The sequence below is a fragment of the Mercenaria mercenaria genome, chromosome 13 (genome assembly GCF_021730395.1).
Source record: "Mercenaria mercenaria strain notata chromosome 13, MADL_Memer_1, whole genome shotgun sequence".
In the NCBI taxonomy this organism is placed as follows: Eukaryota; Metazoa; Mollusca; class Bivalvia; order Venerida; family Veneridae; genus Mercenaria; species Mercenaria mercenaria.
Genome location: NC_069373.1, coordinates 19429872 through 19456155, shown reverse-complemented (window position 1 = coordinate 19456155; position 26284 = coordinate 19429872). Strand labels below are relative to the sequence as shown.

General features: G+C 34.5%; 1 protein-coding gene across 2 annotated transcripts; it reads left to right on the top strand.

Annotated features, from left to right (window-relative positions):
- Window positions 1-4162: 4162 nt before the first annotated feature.
- LOC123529604 (guanine nucleotide-binding protein G(i) subunit alpha-2-like) lies at window positions 4163-25099 on the top strand. Of its 2 annotated transcripts, XM_045309997.2 has the most exons (7): window positions 4163-5067; window positions 8158-8203; window positions 8970-9065; window positions 11437-11566; window positions 13142-13295; window positions 20423-20468; window positions 23164-25099. In XM_045309997.2, exons 1-7 carry the CDS (start codon window positions 4950-4952, stop codon window positions 23219-23221), a joined length of 648 nt encoding a protein of 215 aa, XP_045165932.2. In that variant the 5' UTR covers window positions 4163-4949; the 3' UTR covers window positions 23222-25099. The 2 variants fall into 2 exon arrangements, with proteins under 2 accessions (XP_045165932.2, XP_045165931.2); XM_045309996.2 differs by lacking the exons at window positions 20423-20468; window positions 23164-25099 and adding an exon at window positions 13759-16973 and having other exon boundaries at window positions 4400-5067.
- The last annotated feature ends 1185 nt before the right edge of the window (window positions 25100-26284 follow it).

The window sequence follows — 26284 nt, the reverse complement described above, 5'->3', positions numbered from 1 at the left end:
AAACAGATGGATCTGTTTAAAATCAACTTAATTATTAAATTATTATTATCAAAATATCTATTCAGTTTAGTTTTATTTGAAAACCGCACAACATTTGTTTGTTTATAATATCAAATTAGCCCAAGCGAAAGAGTGCCTGAATCAGCTATCATCCACCTCTAATTGATGGAAGGACAGATATGTTTTGCCGATTAAGGCTTGAAGAGTACTAGTGAATACGGACAAAGATTATGTTAACTGATCAAAGCAGGTCAATAGCAGAGAGACATGCTATCACAAAACATCATGAATTTATGTTTTATATATTTTGCATGGTAAAAATGTTGTCTTGAAAATTATGTTCATCTTTTTACTCATTTATCTGTCTAATAAGGGAAGGCCAGCTTCTAATCATTTACGTAAAAACTCCCTCATACACTTAAAATCGATAAAATCCCGTAAAGTGTAGTCAATAACATTTTGCTACCCTTTACATTTTCCGATATAGCAACATGTTTTATCTGTGGGAATATTAGGATTAAACAGTCTAATGACAGCGCGCTCGACTCTTCGAAGCCCTTCCACCTAATACTAGCTCGCATACAAAAGCTTTAGCAACAATTTCTATGTTAAAGATGGGGCATAATTCTGCTAAAATGTAAGCCAGAGTTATAAAACCTGCGAATTGTGGTCATCCCATGATTCCAATGACGTGTGGAGAATCTGAAAACATCTGGTCAAGAAATTCCTGTAAAACATAATTACATGCAAACTTTCTATGATAAAAAGGAGATAATTTTGACAAAATAAAAACTGTCCAATCAGATCTACACATGATGCCAAAGCAGATTGTGTGAAGTCTGAAGGCATTTGGCCAAGTAGTTTCTGAGAAACCTGCTTACATGCAAAACTTAAACCTGATATTCTAAATGAAAAAGGGGCACAATTTTGACAACTTAAAAGCTAGAGTTATATAACTTGACCTTGGAGGATTTCTCATGATGCCAAAGACATATGTGAAGTTTTAACTTAGAGATCAGCACGACTTTTATGTCGTGTTACTGGTACTGTTTAGTTTCTCAGCATGAACATTTCGGCCTGTGTGGTTCCAATACTCCCGCTTTCATAGCTTTGGGTATTGTTTAATCACCCCTTGGATATGGTGCCTGCTTTTTAATTTCGTCTTTTGGCAGTACCTGTGATATGCAGGCTCCATAACCTCAGATCCCCTTCTAAATTCCAGTTTGTTTAGTTCTGCTCATTGTTTTCTCGTTTAGGGCAAACCCATTATTTTCACTGGGGACCATACGCCGCTTTTCATGGAATTACACACTAGTGTAGCATTAAAAATTCCATGTGCACCGCCGTATGAACACATCTGCGGATGTCTCTTAATTGTTTTTTGTACTTTTAGCATGTGTATATGTTGAGTTCTGCTCAACCCGGAACTAGAGGGCGTGGACGGTAGCATGCATTTCCACTACCGTCCATGAACAGACTCAATCAAACCGAGCCTGCAACATTTTCGTTTTTGTTGTGATGAGCGACCTGTGGAGTTTCCACTTTTTTTCTATTTCATGCTAATGTATTGCATGTAAGTAGGATTCTCAGCAACTATTCGGCCAAATGCTTCCAAACGGGACATAATTAACTAAATAAAAGGTACAGTTATGTCACATGTACTGGGGGTCATCTCATGATGTCAAAGACATATGTGAAGTTTGAAAGCATTTTGCTCGGTAGTTTCTGAGAAACCTGCTTACTTGCAAAACTTTAACCTTTTGTGACGCGGACGCCGACGCCGATTAAAGGATGATTACAAAAGCTCTACTATTTGATATACAAATAGTCGAGCTAAAAAATGCATAGTTATTGTAAACATTGGGCATATGCCCTTTGTTAAAGAAAGAAGCCTACAGAAATTAAACAGTAAAGTAATTTATTTCATCTTTTCTTACTTAATTTGCTTTATTTTTCAAGATTTATTTTATGTAATTTATGTTTTATAAACAAATTATCCATAACTTAATATTTCATACCAAGATAAACAATGTACAAAATATTCATTTTTGATGAAAACATAAACATCTTACACCATCATCAAAGAGGAGAACAAGGCATTTTTATTTTTAATTTGAAATTCATAAAATGCTGTGATACATTATTCGTAACTTTAAAGACCATGGAACATATTTATTAGACAAAGAAATGTAAAACTTTGAACGCATGTAAAAGGTTCTTTCGGACAAAAACAAATTTATAATCAGTATAGAAAACGCATAAATGTGTTAATTTTCATATTGTTTTTTTTTTTTGTATACTTTATAACCTCATCTAAATTAAAAGGTTAGGGTAGATTTCCCAGAAACATAGAACACTTCAAGCACAGTCAGAGAGTCATGCATTCCACAGTAGGCAAGCACCAAAAATAGAAACTGTAGTAGAAATTTAAAGCCGACGGGTTGCTTAAAAAATCCAACAAGAAGTACATTCCAATTATATGCAAGATTCAAAATGGTAAGGGTTAGAGAGTAGAAGTGGCCGGGAAAAAAAACAAGGACGAATATTCAGTAGGGAAAGCAACGCTACAAAAGCGCTCGGCACACATACACACACGCACGCACAAACGCACACGCACATACGCATAAATTAAACTATGAGACAAGCAGGAAGAAACAACAAACAGGGGCACCGCCCTTGGACAGCCGATATCCAAAAAAAATGGTGGGTACTTAACCTCACTTATAGTAAAAGGAAGGGGGCTTACATACAAGGGGAATGGGGGAATAAGGAAAGAAACACCACCAACAAATAAGACAATGTCAATAACATGAAATGTGTAAAAGACAAAAACAAGTTGAAAATAGAGGCACCGCCTTGAAACGGTTAGTAGTATATATAAACGAAACTGGCGGTTTGAACGCGTTAAGGACATGCCAACCTCGCATTTACCCTATTTTCAACAAGTAAGACAAAACAGTGTAAATAAATTACCTTCCTCTGAGAACGGCCAAAATACCAGATTATACAAAGTAAAACATATCATTATGGTCAATCAAAGGTAAAATTACAATAATGTACTCAAAATCTTGTCTGAAGTCAAAGCCTTTTAAGGGCACAACTAAGCAAGTTGCAAGACAAAATTTCACACCCACCATCCGTTTTTGTATGATTTAGGAGAAAAGTTTTACGAAGACTTATATTTCACGAGTCATCGCACCATCAAATAGGAAAACGTAGCGACTAACTGTAGAAGGGTCAATCACCAATCATGCATTGTACTTTACGAATTTTGCATTGTAACTTTCTATCACATTTTACAAATTTTTGAGTGAAATAAGCAGTTTGTTAATCTTCCGTAGTTTTTAACTAATTTAGCTGAATATTTTGACCTGGACATTGTTTAAACTGATAAAGAATGTTCCGAAACTTAAAGTATGATAGGACAATTTTGAAAAATTCATTAAGTACTGGTTTTAATTAGGAAGTGAATAATTTACCCTTTCAAACTGGATGAATTTTTCAACAGACGTGGGGATGGTATCTGATGTTGATTGGTCCAATCAAATTAGAACAGTAGTTTCCTTACAATGTAGTTTTAAAAAAGCAATATCTATCAAAATAGCAACAATGTGAGATTTTTTCACATTTTGCTGAAAAGATGAAGGGTACAGCAACTGAACCATTATATGCTTGAAATAGGTTCCTTCATTTAAACGGAATAAATATGTTTTAATATGGTTGTTTGACATCTGCTTTCAGAGATATAGTCATTGACCAAATGGATGTTTATTTAACAGTTACGGGATTTTAATGTAAACAGTTTACTACTATATAAATCAGATATAATATGTAAATATACATCATGTATTAATTATTGGAGATGAACATGTTTATAATAAAGAACATGGTTACTTATAATGGATACCACCTTGATGACATTATGTAAGTTAGCTGCCACCAGGAGAGCTCTTTAAATTGTACAAGGTCGAAGACCTTACTATACTCGAAACAGTGCACATCTTTGTGATATTAAATTTATAAGATACCAAAGCAGAATATTGATTCTGTTTTAGATTCAAAAGTGTTCTGGCAGTGACTTTTTGGGATATTTATCAGTCAATTGGATGTTCAAAACAAATTTATGAAGTAAAGTTGCCTTTTCAGTTCTATATGTCAATTGAATTTAATCATTACTGGTGAAACTGTATTTTCTGTATTTATTGCATATATATTTTAAATATAGCAGTGGAAAAGCTGTTCAACACCAAGTTTTAATTCTTTAACAAGAAAAAATTAATAATTTTTATACACAAATAGTCCTGTTATTTTTTAATTGTTTTGACCTCCAACTTTGTAAATAGTGAACTTTGCACCTTAAGGTTTATCGATCATGTTTTCCAATATAAGTAGTATTATAATATACATTCATGTGTGTAAAACCTCCGGATGGCATTACTTTGCCTACACTTGACTAAACTTATAGTTGTCGATTTTATAAAGTAACATGGATTTTTCTAAGTTTAAATGTATAAGAAAATAACCAATTTCAGTTTGGAGTACGTGCTGTGCTGCAGACATATTTGTTTCTGATATTGGTCAGTACATGTGGCACGTGTCACCTGTTATTTGGTTTTTGAAAGCTAATAATTTAGTTGTCAAAAGAATATTCACTGTTGTTCTTATTGTTGAGAAATGGCTGTGTTTATATTTAAAAAAAAGAAGTGTCGAACTTGATCATTTATGTTAATACTATCTGCTTTGTTTACTGTGGACAAAGACATGTAACGGATATAACAACAATATGCATTCTACGGAAACATATACTGGCCGTAATGATCTTTCAAAAAGCTGCGTTATTCGCAAATGGTATCTAGATGTACACAGATATTGTATTTATACGGAGGCAGATAGGATGATTGATAAAATTTAGCTAACGGTGTTTGGCTCTTTTAAACATACCTTCTGAAATGGGTTGTATTTGCAGTTCAGACACAACGTTTGAAAGATCTCAGTGGATAGATCAGATGATCAAACAAGAAGCTGAAAGGAAAAATAACAAAAAGGAACTTGAGATTCTGATAATAGGTAAATTCTTGTTTACGTAAAATTATTTCTAAATATATGAGAGACTTTTCTAATACTGATTCCAAAACGCATGCAGCTTGCTTATAGTATAACAGTGAATTTTTCCATGGACAATACCGTATAACAAAATTTATTTATTTTAGGAAAAAAATATAAACTTTTATTTCATTAATATTTTAATTCATTTTAGCGCTAACATTTGAATTGAACAGAGACGATTCTACATTTTCAAACCTGTTGTATTTTGTACTGTAGTGACTTTTACCATAACTACTAGGATATAGTAAAACCTCGTTTTGCAAAATGTCCCTTCACAAAAGGAGCAATGCGTATAACACAAGGACAAAGAACTGACATAAACGGCCACATTTCCAGAAGGCAGCCTCTCAAAACTGTTATCCTCACGCAGTGTATTTATGCTTATATGTAAAATCTGAAATTACATTGCCAAAGTACAACCAAATTGAAGAAATATAGTGGGGCGCCGGGGAGTTTAAATCGGTAAATTGCCCACCAAATGTCACACCCAGTCCATACAATGTTACCAGGACCGTGTACATAAAAGTAATCCCCTTTGTATGAATCTCTTACACACATCAATGCGCAATGACAACAAAAGGCACGATATGTAAAACACAAAAATGCCCATTTACAAAAATACAGCTCTAGAGAACCATTCACGCATTAGCTAGATGACTTTACAGAATCCAAGAAGACATATATCAATAAAGCTAATTCTAAGAACCAGTTATCATAAACTCCATTTCCCTCGCCCGGTGGATTTAATCAATTAAGGACGCTCACTACAGTTTCGTAATTTTTTTCTCAATAATAGATTTTGATGAAATGTTTTGTATTTAAAGATCATGTTATGATGTATTGAAAAATGAAATAAAAATACTAGGTCATCAGCTTTGTTTCAATTTAATTTGCCCCTAGATATGGTGCTATTTTAAACATTTTTCAAAATTTCTGAAATCCTAAAATATCTCTCAGTAAAGTACAATAATCAACATAAATTTGATTATCTAAGCATTTTTATAACGGGAAACAATATATCTATTTGAAACATGCTCAGGGAAATCAAAAGAACATGATTTTGTAAAGAAAAGAATACTTGTTCAGCAGACCCAAGGGCTATTTTTGCATATTTTTGTCAGTTTTAAATTGGTACTTCTGCTATTTTATCGAGTTTCACATAATAGAATTTAATCAAACTATGCACATACCTTTGGTTATGTATACCTTATCTAAAACAAAAAGAAAATTGATAGGTTACCATGTTAAATTTCGCTTAAATCAAATTACAACGAGGTGGGGTGTGGCGGGCATTTATACAACGCAGGTTGGTAAGAAATACTCTTTCAGTGTTTGAGCAAATGACTTAGAAATATATATATAAAATTTTCAAACGCCAGATTTCTTGATAAGGGGATTTTAAGGTGTTTCTGAAGCATTTTGATGGCATAGAACGATGAAAGTTTCCGTCCCTTTTTTTAAACAAAACCTATAGTTTACGATTGTACGGTACGGGATTAGAAACAGCTGTGACTCAATGCAGAGTTTGAGCGCTGGTATAAATAACGGACTCCAGTATATGTCGGATTGAAGCAATTTGAACTAGTAGTACTTTAAATGGGTATATTTTGTAACCATGGCGATAATTACCCTAACCTTTAGTCAGTATATTATACAGTTTGTACATTAAATGCATGCGAACATACAATAATTTGTGAATTTTTGCCGTACGCGACATTAGATAATTACTTCCGGGCATGCGCAGAAGACCGCACCAAGTCTGCAGTGAGCTACACACAACCAAATTGGCAAGGTGTTGGGGTAAATATCGACCCGTCCGGAAAAACTGTAAAATAGTTGAACACAAAACATGTTGTGTTTCGCAAAGGAGTCGGGTCATAACCTTTTATAATTTTACTAGAAGCAATAGAAAAATTTGTAAATTATTAACAGCATTCTAATAAAGTCAGGTTGTGCTATCCCTTGTCGCAAAAGTATTTTGATAATTACAGAATAGCATCAAAATCAAAGCTGAATAACGATATATCTTTTTCCATTTACTTAGCATATAATAACGTTATTTTCATTTAGTGTCGTTTTTCAACAGTATTTCAGTAACAAAACGGCGGGTACTTAATCTAACAAATGTACCTGGATTCAGTACCAGTACTACCTGTTCTAAGATAGTTACTGTCACTTTCTCAATATAAATCTAAAGCTGGGGACGCTTCATTGCAGACACAATGTCTTCTGATAAATCATCACGGAGAATCATAAGCCTCGCCTTGTGGCCGAGCTCACGACTCGGCAATCCATAGATTTTCCTACACATTAAGCTAGGATCGGGATCGGTACGCCTGTTGAAGAGACATTTAGATATAACCCTTAAAACGCAGTACCGAAAACATTATATAAATCAAGAGGAAAATATCAAATTTAATAATACTTAAATCAAAATCCAAAACACCTTTTGAATAATTAACAAATCATTTTTCGATAGAGACTTTTATAAGTTTTTAATTCTTATTTCCACAAACCTTATTATTTTTTAGTATAAGGTATTAATATCTAAAATGTATATTAAATTGATATGATAAACTTTTGCACTTAAGATGTGTGAAAGTGAAAATTTAATACATGTAACTTAACGGGAGCCATTTTCCAAGAGTATGTTCCTCATTTAGTTAGAGTACTTTCATATGTTAGCAAGAGTATTCGTGGATTTATATGCAGTTTTTTTCCACCAAGATTATCACTCTTACAGTATTCAAAACGCTTTCTTCAGCGTTAAGTCTACGTAAGTCCCTAAGTGAAAACAAATAGCTTATATTGTACTATATATATTATATTCCTAAAATATCAACTTACATGATATTGATTTTGTGACTGAAACCTGTTTAGAACATTTTGACTTGTAACTACACGACCTTTAATAATGAAGGGTAACGGGAATGATGAAAGCATTTGCTTATTTTTATAGCATCTGAAAACATTACGTACTACCTCAGAAACATGTTTTAGAGAAACAATTGTTTGTTTTTGTACGTGTACTTTTGTTATTCTTTTTTTCAGGGACTAAATACAGCGGGAAAAGTACATTGCTGAAACACATAAGAACGTAAGACTTGTGAAAACGCATTATTTGTAACATTTATAGAAATTTATGTCAGACAGAAGTTAGATTAATATCCTCCTGGGCGTTTTTTTTTATCGTCTATTAAATCCATGAACAATTATATTTTTACCAGCCCTGTGTTATTTAGCTTTTAGCGAATTTGTTTTAAGTCATGGAAGTGATACTACATGTAATAGTGAATAATGAGTTTTGATATACAAATACCGGTATACCTTCAAGATCAAGATATTAAAGTCAGTTTGTATAATTTCTCTTCTGAAAGATATTCTCCAAAGTTTTCATTATTGAAACGTTGTCATACTTCCAAGCCGAGCAAAAAGAGCATAATGTGCAAATGTTAAGTCGGAAATAAATTTTCACTTTCTGGACGAACCGTTTTGTACGATATTTAGTATGCTGATGGTATTTAACGCCCCCAATCTTTATGGCCCATCTCTTATTCCCTCCCCCGCCCCCTCCCTATTCGCATTCCTGTTATGACTAACTTTTGAAGAAATTGAAAGCAAGCTCATGTTGCTTTGCTTTGCCCATTGCTTCTAGAGTTTTGTTGTTACTATAACTTTGCTTTGTGTAGAAACGTTCAAATTTTTAATTGAGAGTCCAATTTTATTTCCCCAGGTTGATTTTTAAGTAAGAAAAATTTAACAAACCTAATACATTGCATGTTAAATATAACACTGTTACCATGTCTGATATATTAAACAAAAATGTCTAATAACCTCAAAGTATTGTATCAACCTGCTTTTAGAATGTTTGGAGTCGAAGATGGTTCAGACGTTCACAACGAATCAGACTTCAATAGTACAGTTAAAGCGCAGTTTTCATTCAGTGATATACAATTTAAGTAAGTCATTGTATATTCAACTAACAGAGCAAAAGTAAATGCGGACAAAAGTCCAACGGGAGCAGCCACATTCAACGAACGCAGCTGCTTATATATTTTCCAACGTCTTATATTTGCAGGTAGTAAGTTGTCGTAAATTTGCAAAATAGCATTTGCTTGAAGTAATCCATTTTCCTAGAATATGCAAAAAAAAGCATGTTACAGATATCTTTTATTTGAAGTGATACGTTTTAGTTACCTATGATTTGTTTTTGTTGGGTTTAACGTTACTCCGACACAATTATAGGTCATATGGTGACTTTCCAGCTTTTGAATGTGGATGAAGAGGCCAGGTGCCCCTCCGTGCATTACTTCATCAAGGGCGGGTACCTGGGTAGAACTACCGACATTCCGTAAGCCAGATGGATGGTTTCCCCCCACTGAAGAATTCAATGTCCTGAGCGAGGCTCGAACCCAGATCGATGAGGGGCAAGTTATTCAAAGTCTGAAACTTCAACCACTCGGCCACGGAGGCTCCGCCTTGGATGATTATATGCAAATTACCAAAAATTGTTTGTGTAATACGGGAAGAAAAGTTCTGTTTTCGTCATTATTTGTTATCTTAAAGATAACACGGCTACTAAACGCTAGCGCCACCACCAAGTTGTGGTGATAAGGAAAAGAGCTGTCGACATTTCCGTGGTGCAGCTATCGCCCGTTTCTACTTGTAAACACGTGGGTAAAATTTATATTTTATCTTATATTTTTATTGATAGAACTTTTTTCGAAAATCGGAGAATGTAGTTCCGTGTAATAACACTTTTACTACAGGTTGACTGTAATTTCATTAAAATGATATGCAAATTGTGGTATCAGGAGCTTTTCTCCAGTATTCGAAAACCATTCCAATAAATAGACACACTGTAAGAATATACCTGCGCATGCAAATGGTGTAGAAATGAATTTCATTTATTCCCATACACCAAAGAATTACGAAAAACACAGTAAAAAGTTGAAACACGACTATTTTAGAAAGGGGTGGCGCTATCACTCAAGTGGTGGCGCTATACAGTAGTGGTGGCGCTGTTGTATATGATTAGTGGCTTATTATATTCAATTTTGATATATGAAAATGTCTGTCTGCAAGCCACGGAAATTTTTACAATAATCGATGTTATCAACCTATCCCACACTATACCCAATTTACGTCACTCAACAAACTACATGTAGTAACCTCTACATGATCGCAAAATAATCTACATGTATATGGATTCAGATTGTACATCTAAGCTCTATTGATTAATCATATTTAATCGAATGGAATTGAAAATGTACTGTACTCCCTTTTCAGAAAGAATTGTGAAAATAAGGTCTTTTGTTTACAATGACATGCAAACGACGTATAAAAACAAAGGGAAGTAACTTTCAGAATCTTAATATAAAAAATAAATTCTACACTATCTTCAACTTATTTCCTGGACACAAATCTTTGTTTGAAATAAATGTATTGCTACTATTTTTCTTGACCTGAATTTAAAGTACACTTTCGTTGTATTTAAGTATAATATTTAAAGGTTAGAAATAATTCTACATTAACACTTTAAACAAAGGAAAATATTTACTACAAGAGTCCCAAGGGTCTGTGAGTATTTTGTTCTTATTTTGTTTGGATAGAGAATGTTTCATAAAAGGTAAATAAACTATGATCGTGTTTTTCTTTCATTAATAACATAATTCCTTGCAAGAAAATTATCAATTAGAGAATATTGGTGTTTGTTTTGGTCCGGATGCATCAGCAGTTCGTATTATTGAATGCCGTAACAGCGTCACCACTACTGTATAGCGGTACCACTAGGGTTATAGCGCCACCACTTTCAAAAATCCTGGTATATTTCTTCTGACTCTAATTCTATTAATCATGGTGTGTGCGTGTATAATTATTTATCATTTTTACACCATTTGCATGCGCAGTTTTGTTCTTACAGTGTGTCTGTTCATCGGAATGGTGTTCGAATACTGGCCGATATGAAAATGTGCCACTGTCAGATTCGAGAGAAAAGCTCCTGACACCACAATATGCATATTATTTTCATGAAATTACGGCCAACCTGTAGTAAAAGTGTTGTTACACGGAACTACATTCTCAGATTTTCGAAAAAAGTTCTATCAATAAAAATATAAGATAAAATATAAATTTTACTCACGTGCTTACAAGTAGAAACGGGCGATAGCTGCACCACGGAAATGTTGATAGCTCTTTTCCTTATCACCACAATTTGGTGGTGGCGCTAGCGTTTAGTAGCCGTGGATAAGTGAAAACAATATTTAAAATTGAGCATATGTTAAAAATCATCTATACTAGTACTACGATCATATTTGTATTCAAATGTAGGGTAATCAGCTGGACAGGTGAAATGCCAAGGAATCGGAGGCTGCTTCACTACTTTGAGAGTGTAATGGCAATAATATTTATTGTTGATATAAGTATCTATGACCAGTTCAATGATAATGACCCACCAAAGGTTAGTACGTTGCGATTACATCAAATAGCAAATTTTGATACATAATACACTTAACATATAGCTTTATGGTCTCGCCGAGCCGTCACTTATGTTAAATGGATACTAATACAAACTATCAAGTATTTCATTGCTTCGGCAGGGAAAAAAATACCACCAGCGCAAATATATTATAGATAGTGATTGTTTGTTTTGGTGTAAGATCGAAAGCCCTTTCATATAGTAAACATTAGATGGAAAAGTAAGTTTTCTTTATTTTATGTTTTTGTACCCCCCGACAACAAAGTTGTAAGGGGGGGGGGTTTACTGGTTTCAGGTTGTCTGTCTGTCTGTCTGTCCGTCCGTCTGTCTGTCTGTCCGTCTGTCCGTAGACGCAATCTTGTGCGCACCATCTCTCCTTATCCCCTTGACAGAATTTAATGAAACTTCACACAAGTAATCAGTACCAACAGTAGTTGTGCATGGGGCATGTTAGGTTCTTTTAGAAAAACAATTTGCAGAGTTATGGGACTTTGTTTTTTTTTTGTTACTATACTATATACATAGACACAATCTTGTGCGCACCATCTCTCCTCATCCCCTTGACACAATTTAATGAAACTTCACACAAGTGATCAGTACCAACAGTAGTTGTGCATGGGGCATGTTAGGGTCTTTCAGAAAAAAAATTTGCAGAGTTATGGGACTTTGTTAATTTTTTTACTATACGGTATATATAGACACAATCTTGTGCGCACCATCTCTCCTCATCCCCTTGACACAATTTAATGAAACTTCACACAAGTGATCAGTAACAACAGTGGTTGTGCATGGGGCATGTTAGGTTCTTTCAGCGACAAAAATTGCAGAATTATGGGACTTTGTATCTTGTTAACATACTATGTACATAGTCTGCATATGCAATCTTGTGCGTGCCTAATCTACCAAACCCTTGCACACAATTTAATGAAACTCCACACAAGTGATCAGTACCAACCCTAGTTGTGCATGGTGCATGTTACATTCTTTTAGATAAATATTCTGCATAGTTATGGGACTTTGTTTGTTACTATACTGTATACATACAGTCTATATACACACAGTCCACATAATTATGCAGTCTTGTTTGTGTCAAATTGCAATGTACTGTGTCAGTGCATGCGGGGGGTACATTCATCACCTTTAGTGATAGCTCTAGTTTGAATTGTTTTAACCACAGTTTACCTCTTACCAATATTAGTTCCGTAGCAGTGACCAATGCATTTAACACTTAGAAGAAAAATGAAATGGCGAGCTATGTTTCATTGTCAAATTTTTATTCCTTCTCTGAAAAATGTGTGATGAAATATTGTTTACGTATTCTCAATATCAATGGATAGAGTCGAAAACAATTGTCAGCTAATGTTTTACATAATAAACTATATCTATGTTTCTGACGGCAAGATTGGTTATTGGAACCGCACCATGAGAAAACCAACATAGTGCATTTGCAACCAGCATGGATCCATGTTGTTCGCTTTAAAAGCCTATTGCAATTAATGAAACTGAAATTGGTTTTCTAAAGGCGCGGCTCATTGGACGACTATCATGTTGTTTCAGAATATTCTGACAGAAAGTATGGAACTATATGGAACTGTCTGCAACAACAAGTATTTCGAAGACAAATGTTTGATCCTATTTTTTAGCAAAACAGATACGTTTGAAGAAAAAATAAGGACCATAGCATTAAATAGTTATTTTCCTGAATATTGTGGTAAGTGCTATTCATACTTTGCTATATTGATGCCTTTAATATTCAGTTATATTTATGTGTAGGCAAAAACAGTTTTCATAAAAATGTCTTCTAAAGTCGTGGTTATAGACAAATTTATTTTTGTTTGAAACATATTTTACTGAAAGATCACTATTTCAATAAAATCTATAAGAAGCATAGAACAAAGCAAAGTAATATCAGGCACGGCTTGAATGAGTCTGTAAATGAGAGGTAATGAAATGTGTAACACCGTTCAAGCCCCTTAGCACCGGCTTAAGCGGTATTCTATGATAATAATATGACTCCATGATCACAAAGAACCAGCTAGAAGAGTACAAGTACGGGAGAAATACAACGTGAGAGTATTATACATAGAAGAACTAATATCAAATAATCATCAATGGGTGTGAAACAAGAAGAAGTATAACCATAACTAACCATATAAATTCTTGACAATGTCCAGGTACAGACACGCTTGAAGAAGCAGTTTCTTATATTCAGAGCAAATTTAAAGTTTTAAACAAGACGGGCAGGGAAATGTATACACGCGATGTATGCATGGCAGATACGAAAGATGACTCGCTTGTGACGGAAGCTGTTACAGATGTGATAATGAAGAGTTATGAGAAAGTTCCGCATGACTGGATTGGCGGCATGTTTTAAAACTAGTAGTGTAACTTGTAAAAGAAACCAAGTTCCATGAGTTGATAAGGAGAACAAATTAAAACTGGGCATCTTAGCAGGTGCTTTGCTGTATAACTTATACATTACATTACGTGTTATGACAACTTACTTATATGATATTTCAGTTGCCTAATGTTCTTGCCAAATTTAGTTTGAACCACGATTGTTATGTTGAGCTGCGATATTTTTATAAAACATTAGTTTTAATTGTTTTTGAAACAACAAATGTCATTGTACTTAAAACACGAGTATGTATGAAATGTATTGATGAAGCCACATACTAACAGACAATTTTAACAATGTCTATGGAAACAAGGCAAGTGCGTCCGAGATAGAATTTGATATTGCATTATATCTGATTTAAATTTTATATGTTGTTTTTATTTTGTTTAAGCATAGGTCTGATTTCGCCATTAAAGTTAAAACTAATTATTTTTAATAATTTAATAAAAATATTGAATAGTAGACATGATCATCATTTTTCTTCTCTTTTGTATCTTACGTCTTGTTCTGTATGTTTAGAAAGGTACATTGTACATATTCGTGATTTACATGTTTACCGCTTTTGAGGAGTATTTATGTTAGAATTTCAACTGTTTTATACAGCGTTCTAGATCATCAGTAGAGAAAGTAAGATCTTTTTTATGTTTAAGATATCTTAAAAGAAATATTGTTATTGCCACAAATGTGTTTTATAGCAAAACCCATCTGGTCAATAGCTTCAGTTATTGTTCCTTATCTAAGATGTTGTAAAACGTTTAACATTTTAGTGATTTGTGAATATATGGTGGATTTGAAAGTAGAAACATCTTGTTTTTATGTTCAAGTTACAAATACAGTTTCATAATCAATGTTATTATATTGTGACAAAATGGGATGTGGTTAAAGCAGAAAAATAAGATCAAACCATATTCCTGAGGATTTTAAATAGGAATCTCTCTCTCTCCCTCTCTCTCTCTCTCTCTCTCTTTGAGACTTTGGAATCCATCCTTCTGGAGTTAAAAATTGACTCTCCTAGTTCTAATTTTGAAGATCGTCCTATCTTCGTTTATTTGTATGTCTAGACAAACAACAAATATTACAGCAAAATCCACATACTAGTATATTAAAACGTTGATAACTGTTAGAAATTGCAATGTTTTCCTTTTTATGTTTAATGGTATCATTGTATGTATTTTCATCAATGGTTGGAATAATAGGCTATTTTAGTAACTTTGTAATAATATGAGCCGTGCCATGAGAAAACCAACATAGTGGGTGTGCGACCAGCATGGATCCAGACCAGCCTGCGCATCCGCGCAGTCTGGTCAGGCTCCATGCTGTTCGCTTTTAAAGCCTGTTGGAATTGGAGAAACTGTTAGCGAACAGCATGGATCCATGCTGGTCGCAAAGCCACTATGTTGGTTTTCTCATGGCACGGCTCATATGATTTCGTGTACTGCATTTTAAGAAAGATGTACCGTTTGTAAAACCAAGAGCTGTAGGGTACATCAACCCTCATCAACTGAAATTTTATCACTTAAACAAGTTAAAACAAAGAAAACATAGATATAAGCATGTATTGTATAATTTTCAGTCCCAGGACATTCTCCCCTTTTGATGATCGATGTAAAAACAGATTATACTAAAAACATTCTAAGTTGAAATGAAGGAGATACCTTTTGTGGGAATTTAAATAGAGTTATGGAGCTTACACAAGTGCACGTTAGATCATCACAGTGAAAATTGTGTGAAGTTTCTTTGGCTACCGACAAACTAGCTTACATACAAAATGAGATAAATACAAAACCACAACCTATTCTTCGAATAATCGATTATCAAGATAGTAAGAGTTTTTTAACTTAAATAATCAGTAGTACTGTTATGTTGTTTTAATGACCTCCCATATTGCATAGCGGATATTGAATCTCAAGTTTCATTTATCACATTATTCAGTATAGATATACATTTATGAAATATATACATGCATGTACGTAGAAGCCCTCAGATGTCATTACTTTGTCTACACTTAATTAAGAGAACTTGCAGTTATCAGTCTTATAAAGTAACAAGGATGTATCTAGTATCACGTCTTATTTAAATATATATAAGGTAGGAAAATACTCAATTAATCTTTGATTACCGTTTATGCTGTAATGTAAGCTAACACGTATAGTTGTTAAATGTATAAGACTCATCCTCCATAACAACTATGTTACATGTAAATTCAATTATTTCATTCAAAAATGCTTACGCTTTTTGTTATTTGTATAAAATCACATGAAAATATTTTGATGTATGTGTATATATTGTATTCATGACAAAAAACTGTACAGTTTACGTCAATAAAATATTCTGTCTGTCTGTCTGTCGTATGAGAAAATACGCAATTCATCTTAGAGTATCGCTTGTGCTGTAATGTGAACTACCATGTATAAGGAAATATGCAATCCTTCTTGGAGGTCCGTTTGTGCTGCAATATTAATAAACACTTACAAGAAAATACAAATTTTTCATCATTTGTGCTGTAGACTTACGTAAAATGGCTAGATCTAATTTCAAATAACTTTTGTATGAAAAAAAAAAAAAACAATTTGAGATTGGAGTACCGTTTAGCTAACATTTATAAGAAAATACGCTATTCATCTTAGTGTACCGTTTGTGCTGTAGACATTTGCCTGGAGGGTGCTTATATCTTACAATTATGGCAACTTCTTGTGGCACATATTACCTATATTCCTATATTGGCTCTGAACAAAAGTGTACGTGTATTGAAAGATAATTTAGATTTCAAATTAATATTAATGTTGTTGCTTATTTGTGTAAAACGTTCTTACCAATTGTAACAGACTCCAGTTTATATGTTCATAAATTTTATTGTGATTTTGAACAATGCACTACCCCTTGTGCCCATGAAAAATGCTATTACTTGTACTATTTTTATGTATGCTTTATGCTTTTACTAGGAACACATGCAATGTCATGGATACCACAAAATATACAATACCGGTGTTACTTCCATCTCACTTATCTTTCATAAAGCTGCATTATTCGCAAATTGTTTTTCAGGATGTACACAAACATTGTATTTACAAGTGTATTAAAATAGATAGGATGTTTACGAAGAATGAGCTTCCCTCTAACAGTGACTTTATCATAGACTTCGAGAGATCTCAGCAGATAAATTTAATGGTCAAACAAGCAGTGAAAATGAGATATAACACAAAGGAAATTGAGATTCTTCTAACGGGTAGAAACAATTTTATATTATTTTTCAAACTTTCCTTAAAGCACCGGCTACTATTTACAAAATACACGCATCTTTCTTTTCAATTACGTTAGCACGAAATTGTATCAACAAAATTTATGTTAATACATACCTCTTATCTAATAATATACTTTCATTTCATAAATATTTGCTTTTTTGAACTCTAACGGGCGATGTTTGAATTAGATATGTTGCAATGACAACAATGATGCATTTGTTTACCTGGTATTAAGGTTGGTAAAATCTCGTTCATAAACTGTTTAGAGCATGTACATCTTAAACAAGGACAACGAACGCAGCCTCCAATATATGAAACCCTTAAGCAATGTATGTATGAATGTGTAAATAATTGATGTACAGTTTTAGAAATAGGTAAACAAAGTTCAATAAGTAAAAGAAGGACCTACGCGATGCACCTGGGAGTGATGCACCAAATGTCACATCGGACAATGACAGTGTAAAGCACCTAAAGCACTCGATGTACACAGTGACTTATCAGAAGTCACAATATCAAGAGAAACGCCATTTAGGGCCAGAAAGCGTATATTTATGCAGCTCAGTCCAAGAAATGCCTATCCTATCAATATCCAAACCTGTCCCGAAAAACAAATTCAAAACAGGAACTGTAAAAGGGCTGAACGTCAAGCATGTAGTATGTCGCAAAGTAATAGGGTCAGAAGCTCTTTCAATAAAACCTTTTAGAAGTTTACATATTTAACAAAATACGATAGGAAAATTGCCATACACCGTGTAGTTTATTATCAACAGCCCAATAAAAGTCAGACTATGATATCCCTTGTCGCAAATGTTCTTTATATAATTATATAAAAAAAATGTTCAGAACTAAATGCTAATGAAAACGGTTCATAGCTCCGCTGTGGTTTTGGTATAACGCCGTGTGTTTTCAGCAGTACTTCAGTTATATAACGCGGGCAGTTAACTTAACCAGTGTACTTGGATTTTGTACCATTATTAACCTGTTTTCTGAAAGATACTACCAACTATTCCACATGAAACTGAGGTGCAGGACAAATGGACAGAAACCTCGCCCGGGGATCGTACCCACGACCCTTCAATCCATGGGAATTCCTTCTCCTTATTTAAGCTAAATGGAGGACTTTGTAGCCGTACAGAGGGGGGTTTATTTAAGAAATAATATATTCCCAACAGTGATGTGTCGTTGAATAAAAACATTGTTCGGAGTTTAGATGCGAAGGAATTATATCACCAGGGCGCATACCGAGTTATATAATAATACGCATCTAAATAACAAACAATGATTTTATTCACGAGCAAAACGCTGTTTGAGATATATTACTCAGATTCTAACACATTATCAAGGATCATTATGTACGTCCTTGACGATATCCATCAAATATTTGCCCGATTTCAGTTGATTTCTTTTCCAGCGCGCCGTTATGTCGTCTAATGATATGACGTAATAATTGGGACGTCAGAAAAATGAACTGTTGAATAATAATACACAGTTTTCAGCCTTCTTAGTTTTATATAGGAAACAAATCGGGTCGTGTTAGAATGGAAATTAATGTACGTTCATCGAGGTTTTCAGCATGACTACACACGTACAGAAAGATTTATATCTTATAAGAGGCGGTACGGGGAATATACTATACTTCGTGCGAAATGATTTCACTCGGGTTGTTCCCTCGTGAAATTATTACGCCCGACGTATAATAAGTATACTATTACGCCCGAGTATAATAAGTGTTAAAACACTGTTTTGCTATAAATTATTTCTTAAGTAGTGTATACGCTTCAGCGTGATCCTGATTTAGGCGTCATAGTGGAATGCGAAAAATTATGAGACAAATCGATATGTAGTAACATTTTTAGACAAACCTGTACATGTACTTTAAGGGGGCACGTTTCTAGATACATGTCATTTTAGCACAACTATTCAAAGAATAAGTAGAGCTATTGCACTCACCTGTTTGTCGGCAGTGGATATCCGTCGCCGAGTGGTTAACATCTCTGACTTCAAATCACTTGCTCCTCACCGATGTAGGTTCAAGCCTCGCTAGGACTGTTGAATTCTTCATGCGAGGAAGCCATCTAGTTGGGAAACGGTCGAATGTTCTACCCAGGTGCCGGCCCGTAATAAAATAATGCACTTCATTTGGGGTCTTGCTCTTCCCTCAAACGTTCGGAAGTCGCCAAATGACCTATGCTTTTGCCGGTGTGACGTTAAACCTAACGAAAATGTTTGTCGACGTCGGCATTGGTGTCTGCGTTAGCTTCCCAATTTCGTTAAGTTTTTGTATATCACTGGTATGACACTAATCACTTGTGGGAATTAATTGAAACTTCACACACTTGTTCATTGTGAGGATCTAATATGCGATGCACAGGTTCCATTAAATGGACGCTGGTATCCCACCGATTGAAATGGATTGAAATTTCGCACACTTGTATACTGTTAAAGATTATCTGGCATGCAATTCTTAGGTCAAATGATTATACTGGCAATTTGACAAAGGTATGACCTTTTTCGATTTGGTAATTTTTCGTTTTATTTTGTATGAAAGCAGACGGAGCAGTACCCACTAACGAAAACCATTGAAATTCCTCAACCATGTTCACATGCATTGCATAAGTTCTCTTTTGGTCAGTGTAATATGTAAGTTGGTATCTCAGTACCAACTAATGGTATTTTGCTTTACATTCAAGTTATACCACTTTGTACACTACTTTTCTTTAGATATTAAGTTTTGGGATGTAAACTGGTATAATCTCAATAACCACTTGTGGAAATGGATTGAAGCATCACGTTCTTGTTCATTTATTATTATTATATGATCTGATATGCATTGCTCAGGTTCCATAACTCTATTTAGTTATCCGCAGTGTATTTGTACTACTACATGTGTATTAACACTAAAAAACTGGAAGTGGTTTAGCAAACAAATACTACTGTATGACATTTAACTATGAATGTAGCTCTACATACACAATTTATATATTTAGTAAAGTTTAATTCGTTAAATGAGTTTTCTTTCTACATTTAAAGTAAATGTTTGAGGAAATATGTTGGTGAAAGACGGGCATTGGACATCTTTAACAGAGACAAGCATTGGGATAGATCCTGGTACCGTACCTGCCAGTTGCTGACAGTCATTTTGTAGAAATACGCTTGTTTTCTGTGTTCGGTGTAATATTGGTTTTCTTTAATTTTCAGGGACTAAAAATTGTGGAAAAAATGAATTGCTGACACACATAAGAACGTAAGACTTATAAATATGTGCTATATATAATATTCAAAACAAACTGTATATGGCAGGAATTGTATCCATCTGGACGTTTAATTATAAATATTAAACATTCATAAAGCTTTAAATTTTATGTTAAAAACAGATGAAACAGCTGTAAAAATAGATGTTATGCATAATTTCATGGTTAGGAAAGAGCTATTTTAATACTGTACATGAACTTTTACAGTTAGAGCCATAACTTCAATGAAACCTTGTACTTTTGTTTTGATATTCAAACCTTTGACAAATATTAGAGAAGACAATAATCGAAAATACAATTTAACAACAAATTTATATTTTTTGTATTCTTAACGGAAATTGTAGCAACCGCATTTCAAATAAAGGTATTATGATCCTATAAGTTCGTCCTCGATAAGAATTACGATTTACGATGAGTGGTATGTGAACGATTATTACTACATACCCTTTTAGCATATGTGTATATGTGTATACCAATCTGACTAAAGTTCTCGATTTCCTAAAAGTTAGATCATTCAATTTCATCTTTCTGTATAATCGGATTTCCAATATTGCTATTTTTATTTCCACCAATCTACTTTTATTTGAATCATTTAGACGACTCGTTTCAACAAGCGTTTGGCTAAAAGGGACTGGACTCAGGTTTTGGTTAAAATATTTTTCTTAAGAATAAAAGTTTCGTCACATTATGAACATAAGAATATGAGATTTTGTTTTGTGGGGAGAATAAATTGACCGGTCAGTTCTTTCCCCACTAGCCAGTACCTGACCTGTCGGGTGGGGAGAAAAAATTGACTGGTCAGTTCTTTCCCCCCTAGCCAGTACTTGCTCTGTTAGGTGGGGGAAGAAATTGACCAGTCAGTTCTTTCCCGCTAGCCAGTACTTGACCATTCAGGTGGGGATAAGAAATTAAACGGTCAGTTCTTTCCCCCCTAGCACATACTTGACAATCAGGTGGGGGAAGAAATTGGCTAGGGGGAAAGAACTGACTGGTCAGTTTCTTCCCACACCTGATAGTCAAGTATATTCTGGTGGGGAAAGAACTGACGGTCAATTTCTTCCCCCACCTGACAGGTCAAGTACTGGCTAGTGGAGAAAGAACTGACCAGTCAATTTCTTCCCCCCCCCCCACCTAACAAAGCAAGTACTGGCTTAGGACGGGAAAGGATTGACTGGTCAATTTCTTCCCACACCTGACAGGTCAAGTATATGATGGGGGGGAAAGAACTGACCGGTCAATTTCTTCTCTCCATCTGACAGGTCAAGTACTGGGTAGGGGGGAAACAACTGATCAGTCAATTTCTTCCCCCACCTAACAGAGCAAGTACTGGCTAGGGGGGAGACAATTGACCGGTCAATTTCTTCCCCCACCTAACAGAGCAAGTACTGGCTAGGGATAAGAACTGACTGGTCAATTTCATTTCCCCACCCGACAGGTAAAGTAGTGGCTAGGGGGTAAAGAACTGACCGCTTAATTTCTTCTTCCTACCCAACAGGTCAAGTACTGGCTAGGGGGAAAAGAACTGACCGGTCAATTTCTTCCCCCACCTGACAGAGCAAGTACTGGCTAGGGGGGAAAGAACTGACTGGTCAATTTTTTCTCCCTCCTGATAGGTCAAGTACTGGCTAGTGGGGAAAGAACTGACTGGTCAAATTCATTTCCCCACCCCACAGGTCAGTAATTTCCTTACCTTAGAAGAAACTGAAACAGGAAAAAGGCCATCAATTAAAAAAATATAACAGAAGTTAAAATAAGTTCATTTAAATACATTTCTTTAATTTACACAAAATATGAAACATATTCCTTATTTTATATGAAATTATTTAAATGAAAACCGACTATCGGAAATAAAGAAACTGGCTAGTTAAGAATAACCAAGAATAACCAGTTCCAATTCACTGACAGGGGAAATATTTGACTAGCCAGGCAAATTGACGAGGGGGGAAAGAATTGACTAGTTAGTTCTTTCCCCCCATAAGAATGATCAAGAGTAACCAGTTGCAAATGGGGGGAAAAATTGACTAGGGGGGAAAGAACTGACCAGTCAGTTTCTTCCCCGGGGAACTGACTGGGGAAAAAACTGACCATTACATATTAAATATTTTTCTGCGTTCTTGACCAATACACCCCAGAGGAACACGTACTTATCGATGGTTATATAATTATATAATGCTTCACAATTAAGGCAGTTTGTCTCCGGTACCCCTAAAAAAAACGCTTTTCAGTTTTGAATTGAAAAATAGGAAAACAACTAATTCTCATGTGTTTCTATAAGCTTTCTTATTAGAATTATAAACCCGTACGTGATAATCACATATCAAAAACTGTAATCCCAGGTTAAATATAGATTTTTTAAAACTTCTACTTTCACTTTCAAAATGTTGAAAGCAAGAACGTGAGTCTCAATAGTCTGCCCTCAGATCCAATGCGTAGCATTAATAGGAGATGATTTTAATCAGATTGATGTGTATAAGTGTATATGCAGAATATTTATTTTAACATTTTTATTTGTGTACGCTGAGCTGCGTAGCAATGACTGCAGCTCCCTGGATACAAGTTCTAATTTAAGAATATTAAATTTGTCTTTAAAGTTGGGACTTTAATTCTTAGTTCAGATGTTAATTTTGTTTGCTGTCTATGTAATGGGCGAGCCAAGTTTGATTTTCTGAATGCTTGATTATATTTCAGAATGTTTGGAGTCGAATATGGTTCATATGTATTCGATGAAACAGACTTCAATAGGTAAATTTATGTTCTCTTATGAAATAAATTGTTTTAATTTTGGTGGCTATCGTCTTGTCTAACATAACGCCTCACTGCTAATCCGCACCTGTATTTGTATTTATAGTCGTATCAGTTCAAATACTAGTCTGACAAGTTTTAATCCCACGGGATTTTCATGGGCAAATTTAGTGCAGTGACAAGTACATTCTTTATCGGAAATCCGTTGAGGACAGATCGTTTATAAAAATTCCCTCCCACCCTTCCCATTACAGTAACTTTGTTGTTTTTTAACATATTTCTGCCGTCAAGTTTAATCTGTTTCAGGGTCACAATGGTGAATCATACTGCTGAACCCTGCCACAAAATGTACTGCTGCACCAAACATGTCACGCCGCTTCTGTAATCTATGGTATATTAGAGAACAAACTCTTTACAGTGTGTGTGTATAAACTCAATTTTGCTAGTATGCTTCTGTTGGTACATTTAATCATCATGGAACAATACGGTTGAATGAAACCGGCTTGATTTTTAACTGCATGTATTCATTTATTAACATTCCGAATGTTACTATCTTTTTCGTTTTGGTACTTTGTTTGTTGTTTTTTGTTAAATTTGGTTTGAATTTAAGCATGAAGATATCATGAATTAGTGCGGGTTTACTACACAAAGCGATAGCATGCAGGTTCGCCAAATTCTGGCATTGTATTTGCAGAAATATGAGGAGATGGTCTTAATGTCATTTATTCTGTAAAAAAAACAAAACAAACATAATTGAAATATTTTTGTAGGACATCGTTTTGTACATCGATTTATAATTCGATGACAGCTCATGAACATTACCCAGTTTTTCGTGTTGTTTTTGTTCTGTTTGGCACATTTATTTTATCTACTAGAAACATTCATGATAGTAAATACTCGGAAAGCAGGGGGTGGAGAGAGCCTTTTCGCTGGTCAGAGCCTCGGATTCTCCCTACCTCCCCCCTCTTATATAAAAATAACATAAAAAATAGAAAAGAGTTAGGGTTGGGGCAGCCGGCTCGCAGCATACGATTAACCTGTCTTTCTGGGTAGTTTTTGGATGAAATTAAAACAAAAAATAATAATCATAATAATAATAATGCGTAAAGATTAAGATAACATGACAAGTATTTGTCATATTACATATGAATTGTCCATTCTGTATTCTGTCTTACTGCATATGTTCATAAATAGTCCGGTATATTTTATGTTTCTTTCGGCATATTGATTGCTTAAGTACATGCATATTTGGAAAGAATTATGATATTTCTGTCTATATATATTTCGAAGGCGTTCTATTGATGCATTGCGTTATTGGGATATTGATTGCTATATGAACAGTAGTTAACCACCATCTTTGAAACCAGTTTAAGTTGTTTGTTTGGTATTAGTTATATAGTAAAGGAAAGAAATAAGGGGTGTATGCGTATATAAACTTGATTTTATTAGTAAACATACATTATTTGCATTGATCTGATTTCATCAATTTAGAATTATTTTATTGTCGTGACTAAAATGGCGCTTACAAATTGTAATCTTTATTCGGGGTACAGTAAAGAAAGTCTTCTTTATTAAAATGTTTGGCTCCAGTCAATTCTAATTTTATTTAAATTTTTTGTCCGTGTTGTGAGCAATATTTAGTGATCCACAAAATATTTTATTCTTGTATACTACGGCAGTATCAAAATAAAAGCTCACTTGTCTAGGTTGACCTTCTCGTATCTGCAACCTCGCGCTCGGTTGGTCATCTCTTATTATTGGTGTTATTGGGCGGGCGCTCTTTAACCGTTAGAGGGGGCCTTGTACCATGTGGTCGGCCATTCACCTGGTCCATGGATTGACTGTGTCTTATATAACAGGGTTGTTCAACTTATCGGCCATACGATTATTAGTGATCAGTCGAAAGTTGCATTGTTATATGTACTGTAGGTCCGTACATATTTTATAATTTGTGGATCACTTTGCTACAAACCTCTAACACATGGGTATGTTGAAACAGACATGTAAATCCCCTGTTTTCTTACGTTTCCAGTCTGCTGGTTAGCTCAGTCAATCGCTTGGATGGATTATATTATTATTGTAGCATAGTTTGCTATAACCATTCCCTCGCACGGTCCGTTTGTTCATATATTACATTGAAACAATTTTTTCAATATTTTAATATTTTTGCGCGTTTGTTTGCTGAAGACTTTCTTGACTTACATCAGATTTTATTTTTGATCTTGGTGTTATGTTTCGTTTCGCATTTACTTTATCTAGGAAGAATATTTCTGTTGATATATCATCTCATGTCATAGAGATCTCTGGGAGCCTCTTTGCCTCGTTTCTCATTAGTGCGAAGTACTAGAACCTACAATTTCCTATTAGGTCTGGTATGTTCTGCGCTTATTTTCATAGTTTTCTGCACCTTCGCGCTGCTATGTTGCTTCCAGGCATTTAGCTGGAGCTTTGTCTTTCATATTTTCTCATCATTTTCATATATACCATGCTATATATTTACAATATGCCATAATTTTCATTTGAAAATTTACAATAAAGTCACGGCCTTATCCCACATAATTTTGTTTTGCTTTTGCTATATTACTTGGTACATTCACTTTTGACTTAGAACCGATGAACTCCCTTATGCAGTCGGACCCGTACTGTAGACAGCCTCCAAAAAATATAACCTGCTTACTATGGTCACACGTCACCTGTCTTGAGAAAATATATGTTTTCACAAATACCGGCATTTTTCAGTCCCCAAGAGAGGTTCTGCAGCCGGGTTTGACTGTATATATAGAAATACCCTAGCACCCACCAATAAATTAATCCGGTTTCAGCGGATTTTTCGTACCAGAATTTACTCTTTAAGTAAGTATATACTCAAGTATCAATATTTAATTTATAATATATAGTTCAAATAAGTCGTAATTCCATTTTATATGTCTGAAGCTAGTCATTTGCTTCGAATTTACAAACAAATCATTTACCTAAAGTGTATACTTGATGTACGTTGTAAACAAGTCAATTACCAGTGTTTTATATTTGAACGGAGGCATCTGCTTTACCTTGGGCGTGTATTATA

Excerpts from the sequence above, each read along its gene's own strand:
- LOC123529604 (XM_045309996.2), top strand. The coding sequence starts at position 4,950 with ATGGGTTGTATTTGCAGTTCAGACACAACGTTTGAAAGATCTCAGTGG. Across the intron at positions 5,068-8,157 it reads ACTTGAGATTCTGATAATAG|GGACTAAATACAGCGGGAAA; the intron begins GTAAATTCTTGT and ends TCTTTTTTTCAG. Across the intron at positions 9,066-11,436 it reads TTCAGTGATATACAATTTAA|GGTAATCAGCTGGACAGGTG; the intron begins GTAAGTCATTGT and ends ATTCAAATGTAG.